This window comes from Pseudophryne corroboree, chromosome 3 (genome assembly GCF_028390025.1).
Source record: "Pseudophryne corroboree isolate aPseCor3 chromosome 3, aPseCor3.hap2, whole genome shotgun sequence".
In the NCBI taxonomy this organism is placed as follows: Eukaryota; Metazoa; Chordata; class Amphibia; order Anura; family Myobatrachidae; genus Pseudophryne; species Pseudophryne corroboree.
In genome coordinates this window covers 388,432,244-388,460,115 of record NC_086446.1, presented here as the reverse complement: position 1 = coordinate 388,460,115, position 27,872 = coordinate 388,432,244, and the positions used below count along the sequence as shown (strand labels likewise).

Below are 27,872 nucleotides of genomic sequence, written 5' to 3'. Positions count from 1 at the left end.
GTTGATCGCAGCAGGAACTTTGTTAGCAGTTGGGCAAAACCATGTGCACTGCAGGGGAGGCAGATATAACATGTGCAGAGAGAGATAGATTTGGGTGTGGTGAGTTCAATCTGCAATCTAAATTGCAGTGTAAAAATAAAGCAGCCAGTATTTACCCTGCACAGAAACAAAATAACCCGCCCAAATCTAACTCTCTGCAAATGTTATATCTGCCCCCCCCCCCCCTGCAGTGCACATGGTTTTGCCCAACTGCTAAAAAATTTCCTGCTGCAATCAACTTGGAATTACCCCCATGGTCAGAGACCTGTTAAAACCGAAAAAAGTGTCAGTCCATCAATGCACTCGAGTACTGGGAAAAATGGTGGCGACCTACGAGGCCATCCCCTTCGGCAGGTTTCATGCGAGGACGTTTCAGTGGGACCTTCTGGACAAGTGGTCGGGGTCCCATCTACAGATACATCAGAAAATAAACCTGTCCCCCAGGGTGTCTCTCCTGTGGTGGCTGCAGAGTGCTCACCTTCTCGAAGGTCGCAGGTTCGGCATTCAAGACTGGGTTCTGGTGACCACGGACGCGAGCCTCCGAGGATGGGGAGCAGTCACACAAGGAAGAAATTTGCAGGGACTATGGTCAAGCCAGGAGGCTTGTCTGCACATCAATGTACTGGAATTGAGGGCCATATACAACTGCCTACGACAAGCGGAGACTCTTCTTCGCGACCTGCCGGTTCTGATTCAATCAGACAACGTCACAGCTGTGGCTCATGTAAACCGCCAAGGCGGGACAAGGAGCAGAGTGGCAATGGCGGAAGCCACCAGGATTCTTCGCTGGGCGGAATATCACGCAAGCGCTTTGTCAGCAGTCTTCATTCCGGGAGTGGACAACTGCGAAGCAGACTTCCTCAGCAGACACGATCTCCATCCAGGAGAGTGGGGACTTCATCAAGAAGTTTTTGCAGAGATAACAAGTCAGTGGGGACTTCCACAAATAGACATGATGGCGTCACGCCTCAACAAGAAGCTTCAGAGGTATTGTGCCAGGTCAAGGGACCCTCAGGCAGCAGCGGTGGACGCCCTGGTGACACCATGGGTGTTTCAGTCGGTCTATGTGTTCCCTCCTCTTCCGCTCATCTCAAAAATACTGAGAATCATAAGACGAAAAAGAGTGCAGACAATACTCATTGTTCCGGATTGGCTTCTAAGGGCCTGGTATTCAGATCTTCAGAAAATGCTCACAGAAGATCCGTGGCCTCTTCCTCTCAGGGAAGACCTATTGCAGCAGGGGCCCTGCGTGTTCCAAGACTTACCGCGGTTACGTTTGACGGCGTGGCGGTTGAACACAAAATCCTAGCGGGGAAAGGTATTCAGGAGGAAGTCATCCCTACTCTGATTAAGCACCAACAAAAAAACGTGAGGAAGAGATGGCGCAACTTGTCACTTCTATGGACACACAGAGATGCTTACATAAAATATTCTCACAGCCGGAGAAACAATGGGTGAATTGAAATTCACCTTCCACAAATATGAATTATGATGGAATTGTTAAATTCACATGTAGAAATCCATAAGCGTGATGACTCAACTTCATAAATATGCAGAGAGCATAAAATCCAATTGGCACATAGAAAAGAGAAAATAAAAAATAGTGCAATCCTGTCTGTGTATATTTAAAAAGATATTTAATAAAAACCACTCACAAAACACAGACTTGAAAATAGCATATAACAAGGAAGGAATTGCATGGACATCAGGGCAAGAGGAAAACAGCCACCAGCAGCATGGATTATAGTCACCGCAAGTCCCGGTTCACTCGAGGTGTCCCCACGCTGTCAGGTCCGTTCTCCAAGGTTCCAGTCCGTCCAGCACACAAGAGTCCCCAGCTTAAGCGCTTTCGGATAACATATCCTTCTTCAGACGCTTCTGAAGAAGGATATGTTATCCGAAAGCGCTTAAGCTGGGGACTCTTGTTATATGCTATTTTCAAGTCTGTGTTTTGTGAGTGGTTTTTATTAAATATCTTTTTAAATATACACAGACAGGATTGCACTATTTTTTATTTTCTCTTTTCTATGTGCCAATTGGATTTTATGCTCTCTGCATATTTATGAAGTTGAGTCATCACGCTTATGGATTTCTACATGTGAATTTAACAATTCCATCATAATTCATATTTGTGGAAGGTGAATTTCAATTCACCCATTGTTTCTCCGGCTGTGAGAATATTTTATGTAAGCATCTCTGTGTGTCCATAGAAGTGACAAGTTGCGCCATCTCTTCCTCACGTTTTTTTGTTGGTGCATGTTCTTGAAGTGAAACCACGGTGAAGGTTTCTTTGTGTGGGACGAGAGGCTGACACTTGTTAAAAGCGCAAGAAAGATCTCCTTTCTTTTTCTCCTACTCTGATTAAGGCTAGGAAGGAGGTGACGACGAAACATTATCACCTCATCTGGAGGAAATATGTATCTTGGTGTGAAACCAAGAATGCTCCTACTGAAGATTTTCATCTGGGCCGTTTTTTCCACTTTCTACAGACAAGAGTGGATATGGGCCTAAATTTAGGCTCCTTTAAGGTACAGATTTCGGCCCTATCAATTTTTTTTCAGAAGGAATTGGCTTCTCTCCCAGATGTCCAGACTTTTGTAAAGGGAGTGCTGCACATCCAGCCTCCTTTTGTGCCCCCAGTGGCACCATGGGACCTTAACGTGGTGTTACAGTTCTTAAAATCTCACTGGTTTGAGCCTCTTCAAACGGTGGATTTAAAATTTCTCACTTGGAAGTTGGTCATGTTGTTGGCCTTGGCATCTGCATGGCGGGTGTCCGAATTGGCGGCTTTGTCTCACAAGAGCCCCTATCTGATTTTCCATGTGGATAGAGCAGAATTAAGGACACGTTCTCAATTTTTGCCTAAGGTGGTTTCATCTTTTCCTATGAACCAACCTATCGTGGTGCCTGTGGCTACGGGTGACTTGGAGGACTCCAAGTCCCTTGATGTAGTCAGGGCCTTAAAGATTTATGTAGCCAGGACGGCTCGGGTTAGGAAAACAGAGGCACTGTTTGTCCTGTATGCAGCCAACGAGCTTGGCGCTCCTGCTTCTAAACAGACTATTGCTCGCTGGATCTGTAACACGATTCAGCAGGCTCATTCTACGGCTGGATTGCCGTTACCTAATTCGGTAAAGGCCCATTCCACTAGGAAGAGCCCACCTCTTCTTGGGCGGCTGCCCGAGGCGTCTCAGCATTACAGCTTTGCCGAGCGGCGACTTGGTCGGGTTCGAACATTTTTGCTAAATTCTACAAGTTTGATACCTTGGCTGAGGAGGACCTTATGTTTGCTCAATCGGTGCTGCAGAGTCATCCGCACTCTCCCGCCCGGTCTGGAGCTTTGGTATAATCCCCATGGTCCTTACGGAGTCCCCAGCATCCTCTAGGACGTAAGAGAAAATAAGATTTTAAACCTACCATTAAATCTTTTTCTCCTAGTCCGTAGAGGATGCTGGGCACCCATCCCAGTGCGGACAAAATTCTGCAAGACTTGTATATAGTTATTGCTTACATAAGGGTTATGTTACAGTTTTGATCAGTCTCGGGTTGATGCTGTTTTGTTGCATACTGGTTCGTATGTTCCGAGTTGTACGGTGTGGATGGTGTGGGCTGGTATGTATCTTGCCCTTAGATTAACAAAAATCCTTTTCTCGTACTGTCCGTCTCCTCTGGGCACAGTTCTCTAACTGAGGTCTGGAGGAGGGGCATAGAGGGAGGAGCCAGTGCACACCCATCTAAAGTCTTTAGAGTGCCCATGTCTCCTGTGGAGCCCGTCTATACCCCATGGTCCTTACGGAGTCCCCAGCATCCTCTACGGACTAGGAGAAAAAGATTTACCGGTAGGTTTAAAATCTTATTTTTTGAGGGCCAAATAACTCTTAATTGTGCTTATCAATGTACCTACTGCACTTAAATCTCAGGTGGAAGATGAGACTGTCTTGTGTAACATCCCTTACATGGGAGATGCGGTTAAAGAGGAAGATGAAACATTTCTTGAGGAACTAATCAATAACTATGATGGGAAGGTGCATGGAGAAGAAGGTGAGCTTTTGTTGTGTTAGAAGATCAAAGATTGAAAATTATTCTTATGGCTGGGTGTCACGATCACATCTGCACTCAGATCGCTAGCTAAGATGGAACATCGTGATCGGTGATGTTTGCGGGTTACCGAGTTATTACTAAAACACCAATCCTGCCACCACCAAGAGTTAGACTGGGAGATGTTCCTCCCACTATGGCTCTTCGGTTCTGCTTTACTAGAAAAATATACCTTTGAATCAGTAGCTTATGGTCTTAGAAGGTCATGAGCTTAAGGATCACAGAATATCAGAACTAAAAGTAAGGTTTTCATTTTAAGTATTCACTTCAAAGCTTATGGTAATTTACTGAATAGAGGAGGGGGCTTGTACAAAGGCAGACTTAGGACCCAGGTCAGGAAGAGGATTTCACACCTTCTTAGTCGTGGCGGTATATTTACTAAAATTCGTAATTTCCCGTTTGAGGTCAAAGTTCAATCACGAATGACATCGAAAGTGTAAAATTGCAACTTTTTGAATTTAGTACGACTAATTTACTAAGCTGCCGTATTCTGCATTTTCGGATTTACCGATGTCGATGTCATTCGGTTTTTTTGGCAGTGTTTTACGTGAGTGACTTGTAAAACACTGCCGACTTTAATACAATGAATCTCGGCCGGATCTGAGAGATCCGTGCTGGGCTTCATTGTGTACCTTTTTAAAAATTAAAATCAGTGTTAAAATCCAAATAAAAAATGCGTGGGGTCCCCCTCCTAAGCCAAACCAGCCTCGGGCTCTTTGAGCCGGTCCTGGTTGCAAAAATATGGGGGGGAAAATGATAGGGGTTCCCCCATATTTAAACAATTAGCACTGGGCTCTGCGCCTGGTCCTGGTTCCAAAAATACGGGGGACAAAAAGCGTAGGGGTCCCCCGTATTTCTGAAACCAGCACCGGGCTCCACTAGCCAGATACATAATGCCACAGCCGGGGGAAACACTTTTATATAGGTCCCGGCGGCCCTGGCATTACATAACCAACTAGTCACCCCTGGCCGGGGTACCCTGGAGGAGTGGGGACCCCTTCAATCAAGGGGTCCCCCCCCTCCAGCCACCCATAGACCAGGGGTGAAGCCCGAGGCTGTCCCCCCCCATCCAAGGGCTGCGGATGGGAGGCTGATAGCCTTGTTAAAAAATTAATATTGTTTTTAGTAGCAGTACTACAAGTCCCAGCAAGCCTCCCCCGCAAGCTGGTACTTGGAGAACCACAAGTACCAGCATGCGGAGGAACACCGGGCCCGCTGGTACCTGTAGTACTACTACTAAAAAAATACCCCAATAAAAACATAAGACACACACCTTGAAAGTAAAACTTTAATGCATACATCCACACCTCCATATACACATACTTACCTATGTTCACACGAGGGTCGGTCCTCTTCTCCATGTAGAATCCATGGGGTACCTGTTGAAAAAATTATACTCACAAAATCCAGTGTAGAAGGCTCTTCTTGTAATCCATTTGTAATCCTGGTACTTGTCAAAATAAAAAAACGGATACCCGACCTCGCACTGAAAGGGGCCCCATGTTTTCACATGGGACCCCTTTCCCCGAATGCCAGAAACCCCCTCTGACTTATGTCTAAGAGGGTTCCATCAGCCAATCAGGGAGCGCCACATTGTGGCACCCTCCTGATTGGCTGTGTGCTCCTGTACTGTATGACAGGCAGCACCCGGCAGTGTTACAATGTAGCGCCTATGCGCTCCATTGTAACCAATGGTGGGAACTTTGTGGTCAGCGGTTGGCCGAAAGTAACCTCACCGCTGACCACAAAGTTCCCACCATTGGTTATAATGGAGCGCATAGGCGCTACATTGTAACACTGCCGGGTGCCGCCTGTCATACAGTACAGGAGCACACAGCCAATCAGGAGGGTGCCACAATGTGGCGCTCCCTGATTGGCTGATGGAACCCTCTTAGACATAAGTCAGAGGGGGTTTCTGGCATTCGGGGAAAGGGGTCCCATGTGAAAACATGGGGCCCCTTTCAGTGCGAGGTCGGGTATCCGTTTTTTTTTTTTGCCAAGTACCTGGATTACAAATGGATACAAGAAGAGCCTTCTACACTGGATTTTGTGAGTATAATTTTTCCACAGGTACACCATGGATTCTACATGGAGAAGAGGACCGACCCTTGTGTGAACATAGGTAAGTATGTGTATATGGAGGTGTGGATGTATGCATTAAAGTTTTACTTTCAAGGTGTGTGTCTTATGTTTTTATTGGGGTATTTTTTTAGTAGTAGTACTACAGGTACCAGCGGGCCCGGTGTTCCTCCGCATGCTGGTACTTGTGGTTCTCCAAGTACCAGCTTGCGGGGGAGGCTTGCTGGGACTTGTAGTACTGCTACTAAAAACAATATTAATTTTTTTACAAAACGGCTATCAGCCTCCCATCCGCAGCCCTTGGATGGGGGGGACAGCCTCGGGCTTCACCCCTGGCCCTTGGGTGGCTGTAGGGGGGGGACCCCTTGATTGAAGGGGTCCCCACTCCTCCAGGGTACCCCGGCCAGGGGCGACTAGTTGGTTATGTAATGCCAGGGCCGCCGGGACCTATATAAAAGTGTCCCCCGGCTGTTGCATTATGTATCTGGCTAGTGGAGCCCAGTGCTGGTTTCAGAGATACGGGGGACACCTACGCTTTTTGTCCCCCATATTTTTGGAACCAGGACCAGGCGCAGAGCCCGGTGCTGGTTGTTTAAATATGGGGGAACCCCTATCATTTTTTCCCCCATATTTTTGCAACCAGGACCGGCTCAAAGAGCCCGAGGCTGGTTTTGCTTAGGAGGGGGGACCCCACGCAATTTTTTTTCTAAAAAAAATTTTTTTCCCATCCCCTTCCCACTGATAAACATGCACGGATCTCATGGATCCGTGCATGCCTATCCAAACACGGGATAAAAAAGCACTTTTTCACGAATTGTATTTCAGCACGGCAGTGTTTGGCTATTGTCGGCAGTGTTTGTGATTTGCACTTTTTAGTAAATTACCGATTTCTACCAAATTGCAGGCGTATTTGACCGATGGTGTATTGATTCGTAATTTTTTCCTAGGACTTCCAAAATATTACGAATGCCCTCATCACTGCCGAGATTTTTGCTTAGTAAATTCCCGACATGACACTTTGAAGAAAAAACGGCATCTCGGTCAAAATCGGGACCTTAGTAAATATACCCCGTAATGTCTTCTCTGGCCTGTTTGCATGACCCCCAAGCTGTATCGTAAAGAAAACCTCTATCCAAACAGATCAAGGCCTTTGATCAGCATTTCAAAACGCAATAAGCACACCATTTGTAAGAGCCTGGTTGCTTAATCCAGATGACATACTGTAATACCAGGCAGTTATTATACACATTAATCATCCTGCAGCTCATATTTTAGGTGTGCTGGTTAGAATACACATACAGAACATTTCCTTTAACAATTCAGATGTCTCCAGAGTCAGTCTATTACCTGGAGCTAATTACATAGTGGTACTGACATTTTCCATATAGCATATACAGGAGATGAAAACACATACTATTACCAATACCATTCTTGATTATGCTCATTCCGATATGAAATGGGTTTTATCGTTACACTGGGAAATAAAGAAATAATCATAATCACTGCTGTCTATTCACAATGCTTTAAACTTTTTTCTCATTAAGAGGTGGATTTGCCATCTGCGATGACCACTAGTCCACGCTTACATGACCGCGAGCGTGTATTTCGTTATGGGCACTCTTTCTCCGCAGGACGCAACAGCATATCAAAAACTGGTACGTAAATCTTTCCCACATGCTTATAAGCTTAAGCACCTTGCTGGCAGTCTAGTTTTCATTGTGTATTGTTTTAAAGGCTTAAAATTAAATTACACTGAACAGATCTGAAAACAATACTGATATTAAATTAACTACATGTTTATATAAGCATATAATCATATATAAACTTTTTACCCACGGTTGGTGTGCTTAAAGTTTGTCTTTTCTCTGTGGCTGTTCTTTAACTTGTGTGCATTTTTTAAGTTATGAATTCTTGTTAGCTTTTGTCTTTTTTGTACTGCTGTGTAGGGTAAGATCCTCTAAGTAGAATTATAGTAGTATTGCATGATCTTTGAAAAATGTAATGAGCACTAGCACATTTTAAGTTACTTCCTATCCTACATTGTGGTGCTTTCCTCGGTACGCCAAACAATTACATAATCTGCCAAACTGAGGGGCAGATTTATTAAGCCTGGTGAAGTGATAAAGTGGAAGGTGATAACGCACCAGCCAATGAGCTTCTAACGTTACAGGCTGGGTTTGAAAAATGACAGTTAGGAGCTGACTGGCTGGTGCGTTATCACCTTCCACTTAATCACTTTCCCAGGCTTAATAAATCTGCCCCTGAGTATTAAGACTACAGTGCAGGCCTACAACACTAGTTTCTGTTGACGTTGCACTTATAATGTCAGCATAATATCTGTCCCTTTGTAGCACACCATGTTTTTTTATTTTGTAGCCCACCATGGTTTTGTTGTCATATCTGTAGCCCTAGTATTTTTGACTCATTATTAGCCAGGTTACTAGCTATTGTGGCCCCCATATAGCCACATCTCCTCTATTCTCTCCAACCTCATACCCCCCTCTGAGTCTCCAGACTTATGCCCCCTCTGGGTCTCATTAGACTTGTACCCCCTACCCCCCAGATCTCTTTAGCCTCATGCCCCTTACCCCCCAGGTCTCTTTAGCGTCGTGCCCCTTACCCACAAGGCCTATTTAGCCTTGCGCCCCTTAACTTCCCAAGATCTCTTTAGCCTTGTGTTCCTTACCCCACAGGTCTCTTTAATCTCGTGCCCCTTACCGTCCAGGTCTCTTTAACCTTGTGCCCCCTACCCCTAGGCCCCCCTTCCCTTTGCCTTGGGTCACTATAGCCTCCTGCCACAAGCTTTTCTCTTCTGCATCATGCCAAACCTCCCACTGGGTATTTCCACCCTCATGCTCTCCATGGGTATCTTCTCTCTCTCTCTCTCTCTCTAATCTCTACCCCCACTCCCGGTTTGTGGGTTGGGCCATGGTTACAACACAGCAACTAATCCTGGTGCCTTCCCCAAAGTAAGTGGTCAGTATAGCAATCAAGGGTGGCACTCAGAAATAAACAGCAATAGAAGAATAACCTTTACAGTAGGTCGACCTTTCAGAGATTTTAATCTTTATTCAGGGCAACAGTTTATTGCTGCCTATTTCTGAGTGCCGCCCTTGATTACTGGGCTACATACAGAAATCTAAATCAAATCAATATTTGGTGACTACCCTTTGCCTTCAAAACAACATTAATTATTTTAGGTAAAGTACACTTGCACACTTGTTTTTGAAGGAACTGGGCAGGTACTGTAGGTTGTTCCAAACATCCTGGAGAAGTAACCACAGATCTTCTGTGGATGTAGGCCTGCTCAAATTCTTCTGTCTCTTCATGTAATCCCAGACAGACTTGATGATGTTGAGATCAGGGCTCTGTGAGGGCCATAACATCACAATCACTTCTTTATGCTGAAGATAGTTCTTCAGGTCATTGGCTGTATGTTTAGGGTCATTGTCCTGCTGCAGAGTAAACTTGGATTCAGTCGGAAACCTCCCTGATGGTACTGCATAATGGATAAGTACCTGCCTGTATTTCTCAGATTGGCATTGCAGGACTAGGGCCCGATGGGGTACACTTAATAGTTCCTCAGCTGCCACATACCTCTCCACCATTTCAACCAATTGGTCTGCTGTTTTAGGATCCTCGTGCATCACCTACTTGCACAGAGTTGTAGGTGGAGACTGCAGATATCGATCCATAATGACCCTTTCCATTATCTGTGGTCCTGTTAGAGACTTTAGCTGTAACCACTTGTGGTAAGATGGACAAGGTCATGCATTTGAGAGTGGAGAGGCATTTCTGTTAGGTATTCCCAGCGGTGAACTCGTTGGGCGCGAATAAACACTGTGACTCCCAATCGGATTAGGATTTCTCGTTTTAATTTATCATAGTCTTTGGCATCAGTCATGCACAAGTCAAAATATGTTTTTTGCGATTCTCTAGACAGGAAGGGTGTCACAAGACTTGCCCACTGATCTTTAGGCCAACTGTCTCTCTCACAGCTGTTCTTTCAAAAGTAGTAAAATAAGCTTCAACATCATCATTTTGGATAATTTTTTTGCAGAAAGTGACTGGTTCATATGGAGCGAGTGTTAGTTGGAACATCAGTGAAAGCATCTCCAGACCGGGCTGCTAGCTCCTGTACGAGCTCTCTTCAGGCCTGGCGGTTTTCCTCTATGGCCACTTGCTGCACCCTGGTGTCTTCCTTCTGAGCCCTGGTAGCTTCTTGCTGAATCTTAATGGTTTCCTACTGAGCCGACATAGCCTGCAGCAAGGCCTTAACAATGTCCTCCATGTTATCTTTGGGTGTAGGTATGAAGCATAATCAGGCTTCTCTAAGCATCTGCCAATGCCACCACCACCATTGTTTTCACAGTATGTCAGTTGATGTCCAAAACAACAGATTGGTGTCTGTCACTTTAAATTTTAAAACATAAACTTTTGCTATTGCTGCAATTTTCAGTGTGTTGCTCGCATTCTCCGCCAATTGTGAGTACATCTGGGTAAGGGTGCTCTCTTCTGGGGTAGATGGGCACCTCCAAACACACAGCAGGCAGGAAAACAGCACATCAGTCTAGGGTTTTCGTACAATCTAGCCGTGGCTAGTTTTTTTGTGCAGTATAAAAACAAAACATAAAAATAAATCCTAGCCCGTCTGGGCACTAACTGAACATAATAGATTCCCTCTCTTAGAGTGTTAGGACCTAAGGCCCATACCACAAACACAGACATATGCACAGTACTTACAGTAAATCACAGTGTCTCATAACAGGTATGCTGCCTGTTTCCACATGTAGTGAGACCCTGAGCCAAGCCCTGACACAGCTTTTTATCAGCCTCTTACAGGTGCAAGCACTAATTAGTCTGCTCTCAGGCTGAAGGCCTAAAACCCCGAAATGGGCCTTGTGGATGGAGCCGTCCCTTCTCTCTCATACCCATACCCTTAGGACCCATTATCCACCTTTTACTAAAAGTCCAAACTCTACTCAAGTCTGTTTAGCAGAAACAGACACTTGGTGGGGGTTTAAATCACAAGGGTCAAAAACCTGGGACAACCTGCTTTTATCACTATGTATATACAAATGTTCAGTTTCCTACTTGATAGAGGTAACCTCTTTTTGGAGTTTTTTTTTCATTGGGTCTTAAGGTGGGTACACATTAGTAGATAATTTTAAAAATTATGCACGATATACTGTAGATATCGTTAACAATATTTTCGTACATATCGTCTAATGCGTACACACTATGGGGTATATGCAATTGCCGGCGAATCGCGGCAATTTTTCACCTGTTTTTTAATTCGACACAATTCGACCGTCGAATTCCGGCAGGTGGGTGCCGGAAATTCAACATATTCAATAAAAACCGGATTCGACAGTCCCGCTGTTGAAAAACGTCCGATTTGACGGATTTTGATTAGATTTTAAAAAATGTTTAAAAAACGGGAAAAACGGTAAAAAACCCGACAAAAAATTGCGTTGGGTCCCCCCTCCTAAGCATAACCAGCCTCGGGCTCTTCGAGCCGGTCCTGGTTCTAAAAATCCGGTGGAAAAACTGACAGGGGATCCCCCGTATTTTTAAAACCAGCACCGGGCTCTGCGCCTGGTGCTGGTGCAAAAAATACGGGGGACAAAAAGAGTAGGGGTCCCCCGTATTTTTTACACCAGCATCGGGCTCCACTAGCTTGGTAGATAATGCCACAGCCGGGGGTCACTTTTATACAGCGCCCTGCGGCCGTGGCATTAAATACGCAACTAGTCACCCCTGGCCGGGGTACCCTGGAGGAGTGGGGACCCCTTCAATCAAGGGGTCCCCCCCAGCCACCCAAGGGCCAGGGGTGAAGCCCGAGGCTGTCCCCCCCATCCAAGGGCTTCGGATGGGGGGCTGATAGCCTTTTGGAAAATGAAAGAATATTGTTTTTTCCAGTAGTACTACAAGTCCCAGCAAGCCTCCCCCGCAAGCTGGTACTTGGAGAACCACAAGTACCAGCATGCGGGAGAAAAATGGCCCTGCTGGTACCTGTAGTTCTACTGAAAAAAAATACCCAAATAAAAACAGGACACAGACACCGTGAAAGTAAAAGTTTATTTCACACATGTCGACACACACATACTTACCTATGTTCACACGCCGACCTCTGTCCACTTGTCCAAGTAGAATCCACGGTGTACCTTTGAATAAAATTATACTCACCTGATCCAGTGTCCTGTGGTCTTTTATTATAATCCACGTACTTGGCAAAAAAAAAACGAACACCCGGACCAGGCGGACTGAAAGGGGACCCATGTTTACACATGGGACCCCTTTCCCCGAATGCAGAGACCCCCCGTGACTCTTGTCACAGAAAGGTCCCTTCAGCCAATCAGGAAGCGCCACTTCGTGGCACTCACCTGATTGGCTCTGCGCGTCTGAGCTCAGACGCGCATTGCACAGCCCCCTCCATTACTTTCAACGGTGGGAACTTTGCGGTCAGCGGTGAGGTCACCCGCGGTCAGCGGCTGACCGCGGGTAACCCCACCGCTGACCACAAAGTTCCCACCATTGAAACTAATGGAGGGAGCTGTGCGATGCGCTGTCTGCCAGCTCAGACGCGCATGCAGCCAATCAGGAGAGTGCCACGAAGTGGCGCTTCCTGATTGGCTGAAGGGACCTTTCTGTGACAGCAGTCACAGGGGGTCTCTGCATTCGGGGAAAGGGGTCCCATGTGTAAACATGGGACCCCTTTCAGTCCGCCTGGTCCGGGTGTTAGTTTTTTTTTTTTTTGCCAAGTACGTGGATTATAATAAAAGACACTGGATCAGGTGAGTATAATTTTATTCACAGGTACCCCGGATTCTTCACTGGCGAGGGGGTCGTGGCCAGTGTCGGCGTGTCAACATAGATAAGTATGTGTGTGTCGGCAGGTGTGAAATAAAGTTTTACTTTCACGGTGTGTGTCTCCTGTTTTTATTTGGGTATTTTTTTTCCAGTAGAACTACAGGTACCAGCGGGCCCGTTTTTCTCCCGCATGCTGGTACTTGTGGTTCTCCAAGTACCAGCTTGCAGGGGAGGCTTGCTGAAACTTGTAGTACTACTGGAAAAAACAATATTCTTTCATTTTCCAAAAGGCTATCAGCCCCCCATCCGAAGCCCTTGGATGGGGGGGACAGCCTCGGGCTTCACCCCTGGCCCTTGGGTGGCTGGAGGGGGGGACCCCTTGATTTAAGGGGTCCCACTCCTCCAGGGTACCCCGGCCAGGGGTGACTAGTTGCGTATTTAATGCCACGGCTGCAGGGCGCTGTATAAAAGTGACCCCCGGCTGTGGCATTATCTACCCAGCTAGTGGAGCCCGATGCTGGTGTAAAAAATACGGGGGACCCCTACTCTTTTTGTCCCCCATATTTTTTGCACCAGGCACAGAGCCCAGTGCTGGTTTTAAAAATACGGGGGATCCCCTGTCAGTTTTCCCCCCGGATTTTTAGAACTAGGACGGGCTCGAAGAGCCCGAGGCTGGTTATGCTTAGGAGGGGGGACCCAACGCATTTTTTTTTCAGATTTTTACCATTCCATTAAAAAAAAATATATATATATTTTTAAAAATATATAAATAATACTTGTGCCTGCAAAATAGGCAAACCAAGTACCTAATCCCTTCTAATATAAATAGATATGCTATTACCAATTAAAAAAACACAAAAATAAACATGTTTTAAAAATTTTTTATTAGATTCCGCCAGCAAAGTGTGGCGGATTGAAAATGACGAATTTACTGTCTAAAAGCACTGTTGTCGAATTTACAATCTTCAATTGAATATACTTTTGTCGAATTGCCGCATTTGTACCATTGCAGAAATGTCGAATTTGACAAATGACGAATTTCAAAAAGTCGAATTTGGAAAGTCTGTTTTTTTGGCGAAAAGTACTGAATTGCATTGTCGAATTTTTTGGGGGGGCGAAAATGTCCCGTTTTTCGACATTTTCGGGAATTCGACCGCAATTGCATATACCCCTATATCTGTTGTCCATGCATGCAGTAAGATTTGGACTATGTCCTCCAAAACCGCTTGTTCGGTTTGGCCGCTGGGTGACATCACTGAACGATATCATTAGCGATATCGTTCAGTGTGTATGCTCAGTATCGGCCGCCCGAGAGGGTAAGGAAAACATTACACAATATCGCTCATGGAGCGTGTAAATATTTGAATCGATTTTTCCAGTATGTAACAAAATCTTCCCTGAGTTCTTACTACTTCACTGTTCCAGCTACTGTAGCTGTACACAGATTTATTTAAAGTATACTAATTAAAGTTGGATTTTAATAAACCAATTTTCAGTCAGTGCACCTCTCTACGAGTAACATGTTTCTTTTTGTCTTAAGTACTATATATAGCTGAATGGTATTTTGGTGACACCACCATAAGTCATTTTTAAGGGAGTAGCCTAACATTCTGTCTAACATAAACTGGTGCAGGTGATTATTCTTTTGCCTTCAGCAATTTCTAAATAAACATATTCTATTCAAACAAACAAGAAAAAAAAAACATATTTCACAGTAGATGCCTCCTATATATAGACTTGCTCACAGTTTGCTCTGAAAATCTCTGAATCTTTAAGTTATTGGAAGTCGCATGTAGCAACTTGTCTGCTGTATTTATACTTTTATTTTATGCCTAATCTGACCTGGTCTTTTGTGCAGGTGCTGGCGTTCTGGATGATGCATCCTTTTTAGAGCTGATGGAAGCTCTTCAGTATGCAGAGGACGGGGAGAGTGGGCACATTGACCCAGCGGTATGTAAAGGGGATGAGGTAAAAGGAGAGGGACCCATGACCCGAAAGAGGAAGAGAATTGCAGAGGAGGGTAAGTAGCATTTCTCTATCGTCCTAAGTGGATGCTGGGGTTCCTGAAAGGACCATGGGGAATAGCGGCTCCGCAGGAGACAGGGCACAAAAAAGTAAAGCTTTTACCAGATCAGGTGGTGTGCACTGGCTCCTCCCCCCATGACCCTCCTCCAGACTCCAGTTAGATTTTGTGCCCGAACGAGAAGGGTGCAATCTAGGTGGCTCTCCTAAAGAGCTGCTTAGAGAAAGTTTAGCTTAGGTTTTTTACTTTACAGTGAGTCCTGCTGGCAACAGGATCACTGCAACGAGGGACTTAGGGGAGAAGTAGTGAACTCACCTGCGTGCAGAGTGGATTTGCTGCTTGGCTACTGGACACTAGCTCCAGAGGGACGATCACAGGTACAGCCTGGATGGTCACCGGAGCCGCGCCGCCGGCCCCCTTGCAGACGCTGAAGAGAGAAGAGGTCCAAAATCGGCGGCTGAAGACTCCTGAGTCTTCATAAAGGTAGCGCACAGCACTGCAGCTGTGCGCCATTTTCCTCTCAGCACACTTCACACAACAGTCACTGAGGGTGCAGAGCGCTGGGGGGGGCGCTCTGAGAGGCAAATAAAAACCTTATTAGAGGCAAAAAATACCTCACATATAGCCCACAGAGGCTATATGGAGATATTTAACCCCTGCCTAACTTCAAAAATAGCGGGAGACGAGGCCGCCGAAAAAGGGGCGGGGCCTATCTCCTCAGCACACAGCGCCATTTTCTCTCACAGAAAAGCTGGAGAGAAGGCTCCCAGGCTCTCCCCTGCACTGCACTACAGAAACAGGGTTAAAACAGAGAGGGGGGGCACTGATTTTGGCGATATTGTATATATATAAAAGATGCTATAAGGGAGAAACACTTATATAAGGTTGTCCCTATATAATTATAGCGTTTTTGGTGTGTGCTGGCAGACTCTCCCTCTGTCTCCCCAAAGGGCTAGTGGGTCCTGTCCTCTGTCAGAGCATTCCCGGTGTGTGTGCTGTGTGTCGGTACGTGTGTGTCGACATGTATGAGGACGATGTTGGTGAGGAGGCGGAGAAATTGCCTGTAATGGTGATGTCACTCTCTAGGGAGTCGACACCGGAATGGATGGCTTATTTAGAGAATTACGTGAGAATGTCAACACGCTGCAAGGTCGGTTGACGACATGAGACGGCCGACAATCTATTAGGACCGGTCCAGGCGTCTCAGAAACACCGTCAGGGGTTTTAAAAAAACGCCCATTTACCTCAGTCGGTCGACACAGACACAGACACGGACACTGAATACAGTGTCGACGGTGAATAAACAAACGTATTTCTCATTAGGGCCACACGTTAAGGGCAATGAAGGAGGTGTTACGTGTTTCTGATACTACAAGTACCACAAGAAAGGGTATTATGTGGGAGTGAAAAAACTACCTGTAGTTTTTCCTGAATCAGATAAAATAAAATGAAGTGTGTGATGATGCGTAGGGTTACCCCGATAGCAAATATTGGCGTTATACCCTTTCCCGCCAGAAATTAGGGTACGTTGGGAAACACCCCTTAGGGTGATAAGGCGCTCACACGCTTATCAAGTGGCGTTACCGTCTCCAGATACGGCCGCCCTCAAGGAGCCAGCTGATAGGAAGCTGGAAAAATATCCTAAAAAGTATATACACACATACGGTGGTTATACTGCGACCAGCGATCGCCATCAGCCTGGAGATGCAGTGCTGGGTTGGCTTGGTCGGATTCCCTGACTGAAAATATTTTATTCATGTAGAGCATTTAATAGGATGCATTCTATATATATGTATGTGAGATGCACAGAGGGATATTTGCTCTCTGGCATCAAGATAAGTGCGTTGTCCATATCTCCCAGAAGATGTCAGGGACACGACAGTGGTCAGGTGATACAGATCCCATACGGCAGATGGAAGTATTGCTGTATAAAGGGAAGGAGTTATTTGGGGGTCGGTCCATCGGACCTGGGGACCACAGCAACAGCTGGGAAATCCAACCTTTTTTACCCCAAGTTACATCTCAGCTAAAAAAGACACCGTCTTTTCAGCCTCAATCTTTCCTTTCCCATGAGGGCATGCAGGCAAAAGGCCAGTCATATCTGCCCAGACATAGAGGTAAGGGAAGTAGACTGCAGCAGGCAGCCCTTTCCCAGGAAAAGAAGCCCTCCACCGCGTCTGCCAAGTCCTCAGCATGACGCTGGGGCCGTGCAAGCGGACTCAAGGTGGGGGGGTAGTCTCAAGAGTCTCAGGGCGCAGTGGGATCACTCGCAAGTTGACCCCTAGATCGTACAAGTATTATCCCAGGGGTAAAGATTGGAGAGTCGAGACATCTTCTCCTCGCAGCTTCCTGAAGTCTGCTTTACCAACGGCTCCCTCCGACAGGGAGGCAGCATTGGAAACAATTCACAAGCTGTATATCCAGCAGGTGATAATCAAAGTACCCCTCCTACGACAAGGAAAAGGGTATTATTTTTCCACACTATATTGTGGTACTGAAGCCAGACGGCTTGGTGACACATAGTCTAAATCTAAAATGTTTTGAACACTTACATAAAAGGTTCAAATCGAGATAAAGTCACTCAGAGCAGTGATAGCGAACCGGAAAAAAGGGGACTATATGGTGTCCCTGGACATCAAGGATTACCTCCATGTCCAAAATTTGTCCTTCTCATCAAGGGTACCTCTGGTTCGTGGTACAGAACTGTCAATATCAGTTTCAGACGATGCCGTTTGAATTATCCACGGCACCCCGGGCCTTTTTACCAAGGTAATGGCCGAAAAGATGTTTCTTCAAAGAAAAAAGGCATCTAAATTATCCCTTACTTGCACGACCTAAAAAGGGCAAGTTCCAGAGAACAGTTGGAGGTCGGAAGAGCACTATCTAAAGTAGTTCTTCGACGGCACGACTGGATTCTAAATATTCCAAGAATCGCAGCTGTTTTCCGACGATACGTCTGCTGTTCCTAGGGATGATTCTGGACACGGTTCAGAAAAAGGTTTTTCTTCCCGAGGAAAAAGCCAAGGAGTTATCCGACCTGTCAGGAACCTCCTAAAACCAGGAAAGGTGTCTGTACATCAATGCACAAGAGTCCTGGGAAAAATGGTGGCTTTTTACGAAGCAATTCCATTCGGCAGATTCCATGCAAGAATTTTCCAAAGGGATCTGTTGGACAAATGGTCAGGGTCGCATCCTCAGATGCACCTGCGAATAACCCTGTCGCCAAGGACAAGGGTATATCTTCTGTGGTGGTTGCAAAAGGCTCATCTATTGGAGGGCCGCAGATTCGGCATACAGGATTTGATCCTGGTGACCACGGACGCCAGCCTGAGAGGTTGGGGAGCAGTCACACAAGGAAGAAACTTCCAGGGGGTATGGACGAACCTGGAAAAGTCTATTCACATAAACATTCTGGTACTAAGAGCAATCTAAAATGCTCTAAGCCAGGCGGAACCACTCCTGCAAGGAAAACCGGTGTTGATTCAGTCGGACAACATCACGGCGGTCGCCCATGTAAACAGACAGGGCGGCACAAGAAGCAGGAGTGCAATGGCAGAAGCTGCCAAGATTCTTCGCTGGGCGGAGAATCACGTAATAGCACTGTCAGCAGTGTTCTTCCCGGGCGTGGACAACTGGGAAGCAGACTTCCTCAGCAGACACGATATACACCCGGGAGAGGGGGGTCTTCATCCAGAAGTCTTCCACATGCTAATAAACTGTTGGGAAAGACCAATGGTAGACATGATGGCGTCTCGCCTCAACAAGAAACTGGACAAGTATTGCGCCAGGTCAAGAGATCCACAGGCAATAGCTGTGGACGCACTGGTAACACCTTGGGTGTACAAATCAGTATATGTGTTTCCTCCTCTGCCTCTCATACCAAAGGTATTGAAGATTATACGGTGAGGAGGAGTAAGAAATACTAGTGGCTCCGGATTGGCCAAGAAGGACTTGGTACCCGGAACTTCAAGAGTTGGTCACGGACGACCCGTGCCCTCTACTTCTGAGAAGGGACCTGCTACAACAGGGTCCCTGTCTCTTTCAAGACTTACCGCGGCTGCGTTTGACGGCATGGCGGTTGAACGCCAGATCCTAAAAGGGAAAGGCATTCCAGAAGAAGTCATTCCTACCTTGATTAAGGCAAGGAAGGAAGTCACCGCGAAACATTATCACCGCATTTGGCGAAAATATGTCGCGTGGTGCGAGGATCGGAGTGTTCCGACGGAGGAATTTCAACTGGGTCGTTTCCTACATTTCCTACAATCAGGATTGTCTAGGGGTCTCAAATTGAGATCTATTAAGGTTCAAATTTCGGCCCTGTCAATATTCTTCCAAAAAGAATTGGCCTCAGTTCCTGAGGTACAGACTTTTGTTAAAGGAGTACTGCATATACAGCCTCCTGTGGTGCCTCCGGTGGCACCGTGGGATCTAAATGTAGTTTTAGATTTCCTCAAATCCCATTGGTTTGAACCATTGAAAAAGGTGGATTTTAAATATCTCACATGGAAAGTGACTATGTTACTGGCCCTGGCTTCCGCCAGGAGAGTATCTGAATTGGCGGCTTTATCTTATAAAAGCCCTTATCTAATCTTCCATTCGGATAGGGCAGAACTGAGGACTCGTCCGCATTTTCTCCCTAAGGTGGTATCAGCGTTTCACCTGAACCAACCTATTGTGGTGCCTGCGGCCACTGGCGACTTGGAGGACTCCAAGTTGTTGGACGTTGTCAGAGCCTTAAAAATATACATTTCAAGGACGGCTGAAGTCAGAAAATCTGACTCGCTGTTGATACTATATGCACCCAACAAGTTGGGTGCCCCTGCTTCTAAGCAGACGATTGCTCGTTGGATTTGTAACACAATTCAACTTGCTCATTCTGTGGCAGGCCTGCCACAGCCTAAATCTGTTAAGGCCCATTCCACAAGGAAGGTGGGCTCATCTTGGGCGGCTGCCCGAGGGGTCTCGGCATTACAATTCTGCCGAGCAGCTACGTGGTCGGGGGAAAACACGTTTGTAAAATTCTACAAATTTGATACCCTGGCAAAAGAGGACTTGGAATTCTCTCATTCGGTGCTGCAGAGTCATCCGCACTCTCCCGCCCGTTTGGGAGCTTTGGTATAATCCCCATGGTCCTTTCAGGAACCCCAGCATCCACTTAGGACGATAGAGAAAATAAGAATTTACTTACCGATAATTCTATTTCTCGGAGTCCGTAGTGGATGCTGGGCGCCCATCCCAAGTGCGGATTATCTGCAATACTGTACATAGTTATTGTTAACAAATTCGGGTTATATTGTTAAGGAGCCATCTTTAAGAGGCTCTTTCTGTTATCATACTGTTAACTGGGTTTAGATCACAAGTTGTACGGTGTGATTGGTGTGGCTGGTATGAGTCTTACCCGGGATTCAAATTGCCTCCCTTATTGTGTACGCTCGTCCGGGCACAGTACCTAACTGGAGTCTGGAGGAGGGTCATGGGGGGAGGAGCCAGTGCACACCACCTGATCTGGTAAAAGCTTTACTTTTTTGTGCCCTGTCTCCTGCGGAGCCGCTATTCCCCATGGTCCTTTCAGGAACCCCAGCATCCACTACGGACTCCGAGAAATAGAATTATCGGTAAGTAAATTCTTATTTTTAAACAAATTGCAGTTTGTTGAAAAACTAGAAATAGGCATCAAACACAAGACAAAAGTGTAATTACAGGTTGAGTATCCCTTATCCAAAATTCAAAATCCCACATTTTTGGGTCCCCTACTGAGAAAATGACATATTTATTATATATTATGTGTATATATAGATATATTATATAGATATATAATATAATATACATATATATGTGTCATTATCTCGGTAGGGGAACCAAAAATGTGGGACTTTGAATTTTTGATAAGGGATACTCAACCTGTATATCACTTTATACCATTCTTGTATAAAGTATGGGGCATGCAGTATGGATGGTGTAATGGTTAGCATTACTGCCTCACAGCATTAAGGTCATGGGTTCAATTCCCACCATGGCCCTGTGTGGAGTTTGTATATTCTCCCCGTACTTGCGCGAGTTTCCTCCAGATACACCGGTTTCCTCCCACAATCTAAAAATATACTGATAGGTTAATTGGCTCCAAACAGAAATGAACCCTAGCACGAATGTGTCTGTGTTTATATGCTCTGTAAAGAGCTGCAGAATATGTGTGCGCTATATAAATAACTGGTAGTAGTAATAATAATAATAATAATAAATTCTTGTATAAAGCACTGCAGAGCACATATTGACCTGCTAATAGACTTGTTTAATTGCCCATATTTCTTAACCTGTGACAGTTATGTTACTGCCAGAGAGTTCTGGCATAAAACATGTCTACAAGTTAGCATATAACAAAATCACAGCATCACCCACAAAGAAACACATAACAGTATATAACAAAGGAAAAAGGCACCAAGGGATGCACAGACTACGTATAGAAAGAATAAACACTCTGTAGAGGAGAAAAAGCAAGGATGTACCAAAAAGTACAATAGTTTAGATGAAAAGAAAAAAGGTAATGCAAACGTACTGAAATCAAGTGTGATAAGAGAAATATATGAGAGAGTGGTGGAATAAGAGGGGGAGAAAAATAGTGAGTGCGAAAGGGGAGAGGGAAAGAAACCCTCACATGGTGGGGACAACATCTAGTATACTTTTATACTGTAGTTTAATTACCCCTGATGAATCAGTAGGCTGAATATTAGTTAATTCCAAAACTGCTAACTCCGTCTATGGGGGTCATTCCGAGTTGATCACACGTAGCAACTTTTTGCTACTCGTGCGATCAACTGGACGCCGCCTATGGGGGAGTGTATTTTAGCATAGCAGGGCTGCGATCGCTTGTGCAGCCCTGCTATGCTAAAAAAGTTTCACTCAAAACAAGAGTAGCCTTGCAGCTACCTACCCAGTGCGACGGATCCAGCGATGAAGGTCCCGGTCCTGACGTCAGACATCCGCTATCCGTTCGCCTGGACATGCCTTCGTTCTTCTTACCACTCCCCGAAAACTGCTGGAAACGGTGAGTATCCGCCCCGGAACGCCTCCCGCCTGTCCATCTTCTTGCGATCGCTGCTGCAGTCACATTCGTCGCTGGCAGCATCGTTGCCAGGCAACGACGCGCATGCGCATTTCTGACCCGTTCACACCACAGCGAAGAACCGCTGCGTGCAAACGGGTCGGAATGACCCCCTATGATTGATGGGTCCATTTGAACGGACTATGGTTGACTTAGATACTACAAAATCAACTATATAGTATTTGTCCACCAGCCCCATTACAAGGTACACACCCACTGCATGGTCTTTGTACCCTATTAACCACTTAGCTGACAATTTTCCCCCCCAAAAAACGCTCAGAAATTGTCGGGTTTTGTTATGAGTGAATTAGATGAAGAACATGAATTTAACTCTATCCAAAAGGATTTTAGTTAAAAAAGAGAAAAAGAATATATTTTTTTAAATATATTTTTTAAAACATTGAAACATCGATCAGAAACATCACGACCATCAGAACATTGGAAACATCGCAACCATCGCGGCTTTCATTTTGAAAGCCAGAACAGCCTCCAGGTACACACATGGGCTTAGGGGGGTTAATTTACACTTCCCCAGCCGCTCAGCAGTAATCAGTAAGGGAGAGTGCGGGGAGGCAGAGGGACCTTCCAGTCCCTCTGACCGCAGCAGTGGAGGGAAGTTTCCCTTCCCTGCCGCTACTAACACTGTTTATCTGACTGGTCGCATCCTGTGCGACCAGGTCAGATAAAGCACTTGCAGGCATGGTCGCATCTGATGCGACCATGCCAGGCAAGTGGTTAAAATTAGTCTGCTTGTTGGTGCATTAATGAATTGGTAAAATGTCATTTGAAAGGGCAACCCACTACCACTTTAGGGCCATCCCTTTTAATCATTTAAACATGTTCTGTAATATTTCTTTTATGACTTACACTTGAGAGTAAGGAAACATTTTTGCAGGGAATGTAATAGGGCGTGAGAATCAGAAAGTGAGAGATTTTGGTAACATTCTGTTTTTTAAAATGGCAATCATTTACATGGCAAAATCAACCTGGTTTCCCATGTAAATGATTGCCACTTTAAAAAGCAGGAGAATATGACCAAAATCTCTCACTTTCTGATTCTCACACACTATTACATTTCCCCTTTGGACTATATTTATTACATGGCTCTTTTGTACTTAACACATTTTACTACATAGCCTAAACTGCTCCAAAGTACTCTTTCCTGCAGACATGTAATTGGATGGCCCCATTGTACTGTAAATATAAAATGAGACACAACCTTCTGCATCTCACAAGTGGCAAAGCAGTTTATAAACCTTCTAACATGTTTAATTTCACTGATTCTCAGACGAATCGTCAATTGGGCCACCTGATGAAGCTACCATTTTTTTTTCAACTTTTGCAGAAGCTACCATCTTGGCTTGCAAATACATGCACTTTCCTGGAGAATGGGTGAAGTCATGCAGATACATGTCACAAAACAGTGCTTTTACACATTTTTGGTTGGCAAATGACCTGTCTTGTCTGCAGGTTGCTGTTTATACGAAAACATTTCTGTTTATATTACAATATACAGGTGAAGCCCAGGTAAACCCAGGAAGCAATTCTTCCCCAGGAAAGGGTCAGGCAGACACAAGAGGAGATGGAGAAGACCAAAACTCTTCTCAGAACAAAACACGAGGTGAGAATCACATACACTTATACAGTATATTGCATTACATTTACATATATTAGAAATGTTTCTGGGATTAACAATATAAATATTGCCTATACCAGTGGTTCTCACACTCTGTCCTCGGGACCCTAAATAGTTCACAATTTCTATGTCACCTAGCTGGTGCACAGGTGTATTCAGTACTCACTGACACAATTTGAAAGTTCCTCAGGTGGATCTATGAGTAGACCTATAAAACATGATTTGTTTGGGGACCTATAGCTAATACAACTGAAATGGTTATATGTCTCACACAATACTCAACAGGCAAATGTAAGTCCATACAATAGATGTTACTATTAAACAGCAAAAACACCTTTTAAAGTGTAAATTACGGGGGGAGGGATACCTTTAAAAGAAAGTGTCCAGTTTAAACTCATGTGCTGCCCCTAGAGTTTTGTACTGTTAAGTAAATTAAGAAACTAACAGAAAATATTATTATAATTCTTTTTCTACCTCCTTTCTTGGAAAATACACTTTTTTTTATTTAATTAGAAATAAATGGCAAGATGTGTGATATACCTTTTCAGAAACTAGTCATGTTTTAAAGAGAAAGTAATTTCTTTCTGCACAGAAACTATTTACAGTATTATGCAATATTGAGCAGTACGTAAGTACAACACCAAGATAAGCTTTTCCCCTATACCAGTGGTTCCCAAACTTTTTGGAATCACGGCGCCCTGCAGCAACAGAATTTTTTTCACGGCACCTCCAGGACAAAAGCTTCTTATTGAGACATTAAAGTGAATTGTGTTTATGTGTCATCTATAAGTTAAATTGTGTGGTGAGGGATAGGATTTGCTTCTGTTTGTCCACATATTGTATGATTAGCAGCCACCAGCACTGGTTTTGCCTATTACATTGACCATAAATAATTTTAATTGGTCCTGGACCACCAATCCAAGGCACTCCTACAAGTGTCCCGAGGCAACCCAGGGTGCCTAGGCACACAGTTTGGGAACCATTGCCCTATACTGTATTCATATAGCCTAATCAGTTCTAGGGTGTGCTACCTTTAAGGCATCCATTAAACTGACTTACAGGAAAAACAACAGAGGACACTTTTTCTCTAGCATCCATGAGTGATATTGGGGGAAACTAGTACGATGGGGTATAGACGGGGTCCAATGGAGCCAGTCCACTTTAAATTTCTTCAACTGGCTGTGCTGGCTCCTCCCCTCTATGCACCCTCCCACAGGTAGTTTAGAAAAAAGTGCCCTCAGGAGAGGATGCACAGCTCTGCAGCTCCAGAGAGTTTTCTTCAGTTTATTTTCAATTTTTATTATTTTCGGTATGCTGTCTGGGCAACAGCATACCTGCACAGTGGTAGTTAGGGGGAGGATGGTCACCGGCCTTACGAGGTGCAGAGCCGCTTCCCCGCTGCAGGACCACCATCCTGAGGGGTTGCTGTCACAGCCGCAACACGCCGCACACCCCTAACGCTGCCTGAAGGTGACATCGGTGGGTGGGGTGGGGGGGTCCCGCTAAGATCCCCCGTGTAGAACTGGCACAAAAGGGCTTGACTAGCACTTGTGTGATGTTTTAAGCTTAAAAGGAGACTTTTGTCAGTATAATAAATGTATGTAACTCCAGGGCCATAGGAGGGGGCGGAGCTACCTCAGAGCGGGACCTGAGGCGTTTTTGCGCCTTCCTCTGCTTGCAGCAGTCATCTGCAGCACACACAGCGCTTCCTGATCCTCAGACACGCTGGATATCTGGTACAGGGTGTAGCAAAGGGGGAGAGTCGCTTGTGTACACTATCCTGATCCTATCTAGGACAATAATTGTTAGTGTTTACTGTATTATAGGGAGCTGACAGCCTCACTGGGGCTGTGCAGCTCAGGGTGTGCTGGTGTCCTCTCTCTCTGTGTCTCCTCTCACATACAGTAGGACAGGCTTGCATTATAACTGTCTGTGTGTATGTGTATGTTATTGTGCTTACTGTGAATATGGGTAAACACAAGCAGGTCCTCAGAAGCGTCGTTTACCTGCTATTCTATCTGATAAAGATGATGATATACAGGATGATGGGGATGACCTCGACCACGTTAGTGGGGATCCCGATGCTGCTCAGGGTATTGAACCCCTCATTTTGGCTATAAGGGATGTGTTAAAGCTCCCTCTAGAGGACGTTGCGTCACAGCAGTCGTTTTTCTTTGTACAAAACAAGCCTGTCACTTTCCCTGATTCTACAGAATTAGATGACTTATTCAAACAGACCTGTAAAAATCCAGACAAAAAATTCCAAGTGTCCAAAAAGTTTTTGCGCACTTTCCCATTTGCTCCTGAAGGTAGAAAATTTGGGGAGGAACCCCCTGGGGTGTATGTATCAGTCTGTCACCTGCCTAAAAAGGCAGTGCTGCCCGCCAGGGCTCCTCTTACCATGAAGGATCCTGGGGATAGGAAGATAGAAACTACCCTAAAATCTATATACACTGCAGTCGGTATATCACAAAGACAGGTCATTGAGGGTTGCTGGATGACCCATGCTATTCATTCTTGGGCCACTGAAATTCAGGGGGGCTCTCGGGGGATATGCCCTTAGTTACTACGGTAACCCTCCTGAAGCACATTCAGGACACTACCCATGTCCTCTGGGATTCGCTCAAGGAGATAGGGAACATTAATGCTCGGACTTCTGCCATGGCAGTGTCGGCAAGCAGGACCTTGTGGTTGCGTCAGTGGATTGCGGAAGCAGAATCCAAACATAGTGTGGAATCCCTCCCCTTTTCTGGGGAATGGCTTTTTGGGGTTGAATTGGATACCTGGATTTCCAAAGTTACGGCTGGGAAATCCACGTTTCTCCCCTCTGGGGCCCCGCCCGCGAGACGCTCCTATCCGGAGCCGTCTGTCCAGTCCTTTCGGTCTCACAGATTTTGATCTAAGGCCAGAGGTGCCTCCAATGCAGCTAGAGACACAAGAGGTAAGTCCAGAAAACCTGCAAGCACCATTTCTCAGGAACAGTTCACCGGTTCTACTTCCACTAAGGCCTCATCATGATGGTGCCCACCCACCCCGAGGGGATCTCGAGGTGGGAGCTCGACTGCGTCACTTCAGCCACGTCTGGGAGACTTCCTGAAAGGATGCCTGGGTCAGAGATCTTGTTTCTCAGGGCTACAGGCTGGAGTTTGACAGTACTCCCCCCTCAACGATTTTTCAAATCAAGCTTACCAGCTTTGGAGGATATGCAAGTTACGTTGCAACAGGCAATCCGAAAGTTGGTTCAGTCCCGCGTCATTGTTCCAGTACCACTACTGCAACGCGGCACAGGGTTTTTATTCAAACCTGTTTGTGGTACCGAAACCGGATGGTTCGGTCAGACCCATTTTGAATCTCAAATCCTTGAATCCTTACTTGAAGGAGTTCAAGTTCAAGATGGAATCCCTGCGAGCAGTGATTGCGAGCCTGGAAGAACAGGAATTTATGGTCTCCTTGGATATCAAGGACGCCTATCTCCATTTTCCGATTTGGCCGTACCTGCGGTTTGCCTTACTGGACAATCCCTTCCACACATGGAAAGCTGACTCAGAATCCAAGAAGGCCGTTTACTGGAGATATTCTTTTTGGTAAAGAATTAAACAGTATTTTGGAGTCAGAAGCAGACTCCAAGAAAGTGAAGTTTCCTTCCACGCACAAATCCAAGCCTAGATTTCCAGTTTTTTGGCCCTTTCGGATTCAAGGAAAAACAAAAGGAAGGGGTTATGGCAAACAGTCTCAATTTGACAAGTCTGGTAAGACTAAAAAGCATTGGGGATACCAGAGGGCCAGCTTCCATACCAGAAGATAAGCCATCAGTCTGATGGTGCAGGCCTCCACCTGGGGAAGCCTAGGGTGGGAGGCCGACATCTTCAATTTCAGATATGGCAGCAGTCCACCACAGATGCCTGGGTGCAAGAAGCGGTATCTCACGGTTATGCATTTGCCTTCAAGAAACACCCTCCTCAAAGGTTTTTTTGTACCAGCCCGTCTTCAGTGGAATATAAGCACTGCCCGTCATGACATCATTGCAGTAGATATTGTGACAGAGGTGCACATACTAGATTATAGTTAGATAGGCACACAGAGGA

The 27,872-nt window shown here is 45.5% G+C and overlaps 1 protein-coding gene across 1 annotated transcript in view; it reads left to right on the top strand.

Annotated features, from left to right (window-relative positions):
* EZH1 (enhancer of zeste 1 polycomb repressive complex 2 subunit) overlaps nucleotides 1-27,872 on the top strand; it is a 193,759-nt gene that overhangs the window by 85,784 nt on the left and 80,103 nt on the right. Inside the window, exons 4-7 of the mRNA XM_063960040.1 lie at nucleotides 3,960-4,080; nucleotides 7,761-7,871; nucleotides 14,888-15,049; nucleotides 23,668-23,772. Coding sequence (XP_063816110.1) covers nucleotides 3,960-4,080; nucleotides 7,761-7,871; nucleotides 14,888-15,049; nucleotides 23,668-23,772 — 499 coding nt within the window. The remainder of the gene's footprint in view (nucleotides 1-3,959; nucleotides 4,081-7,760; nucleotides 7,872-14,887; nucleotides 15,050-23,667; nucleotides 23,773-27,872) is intronic.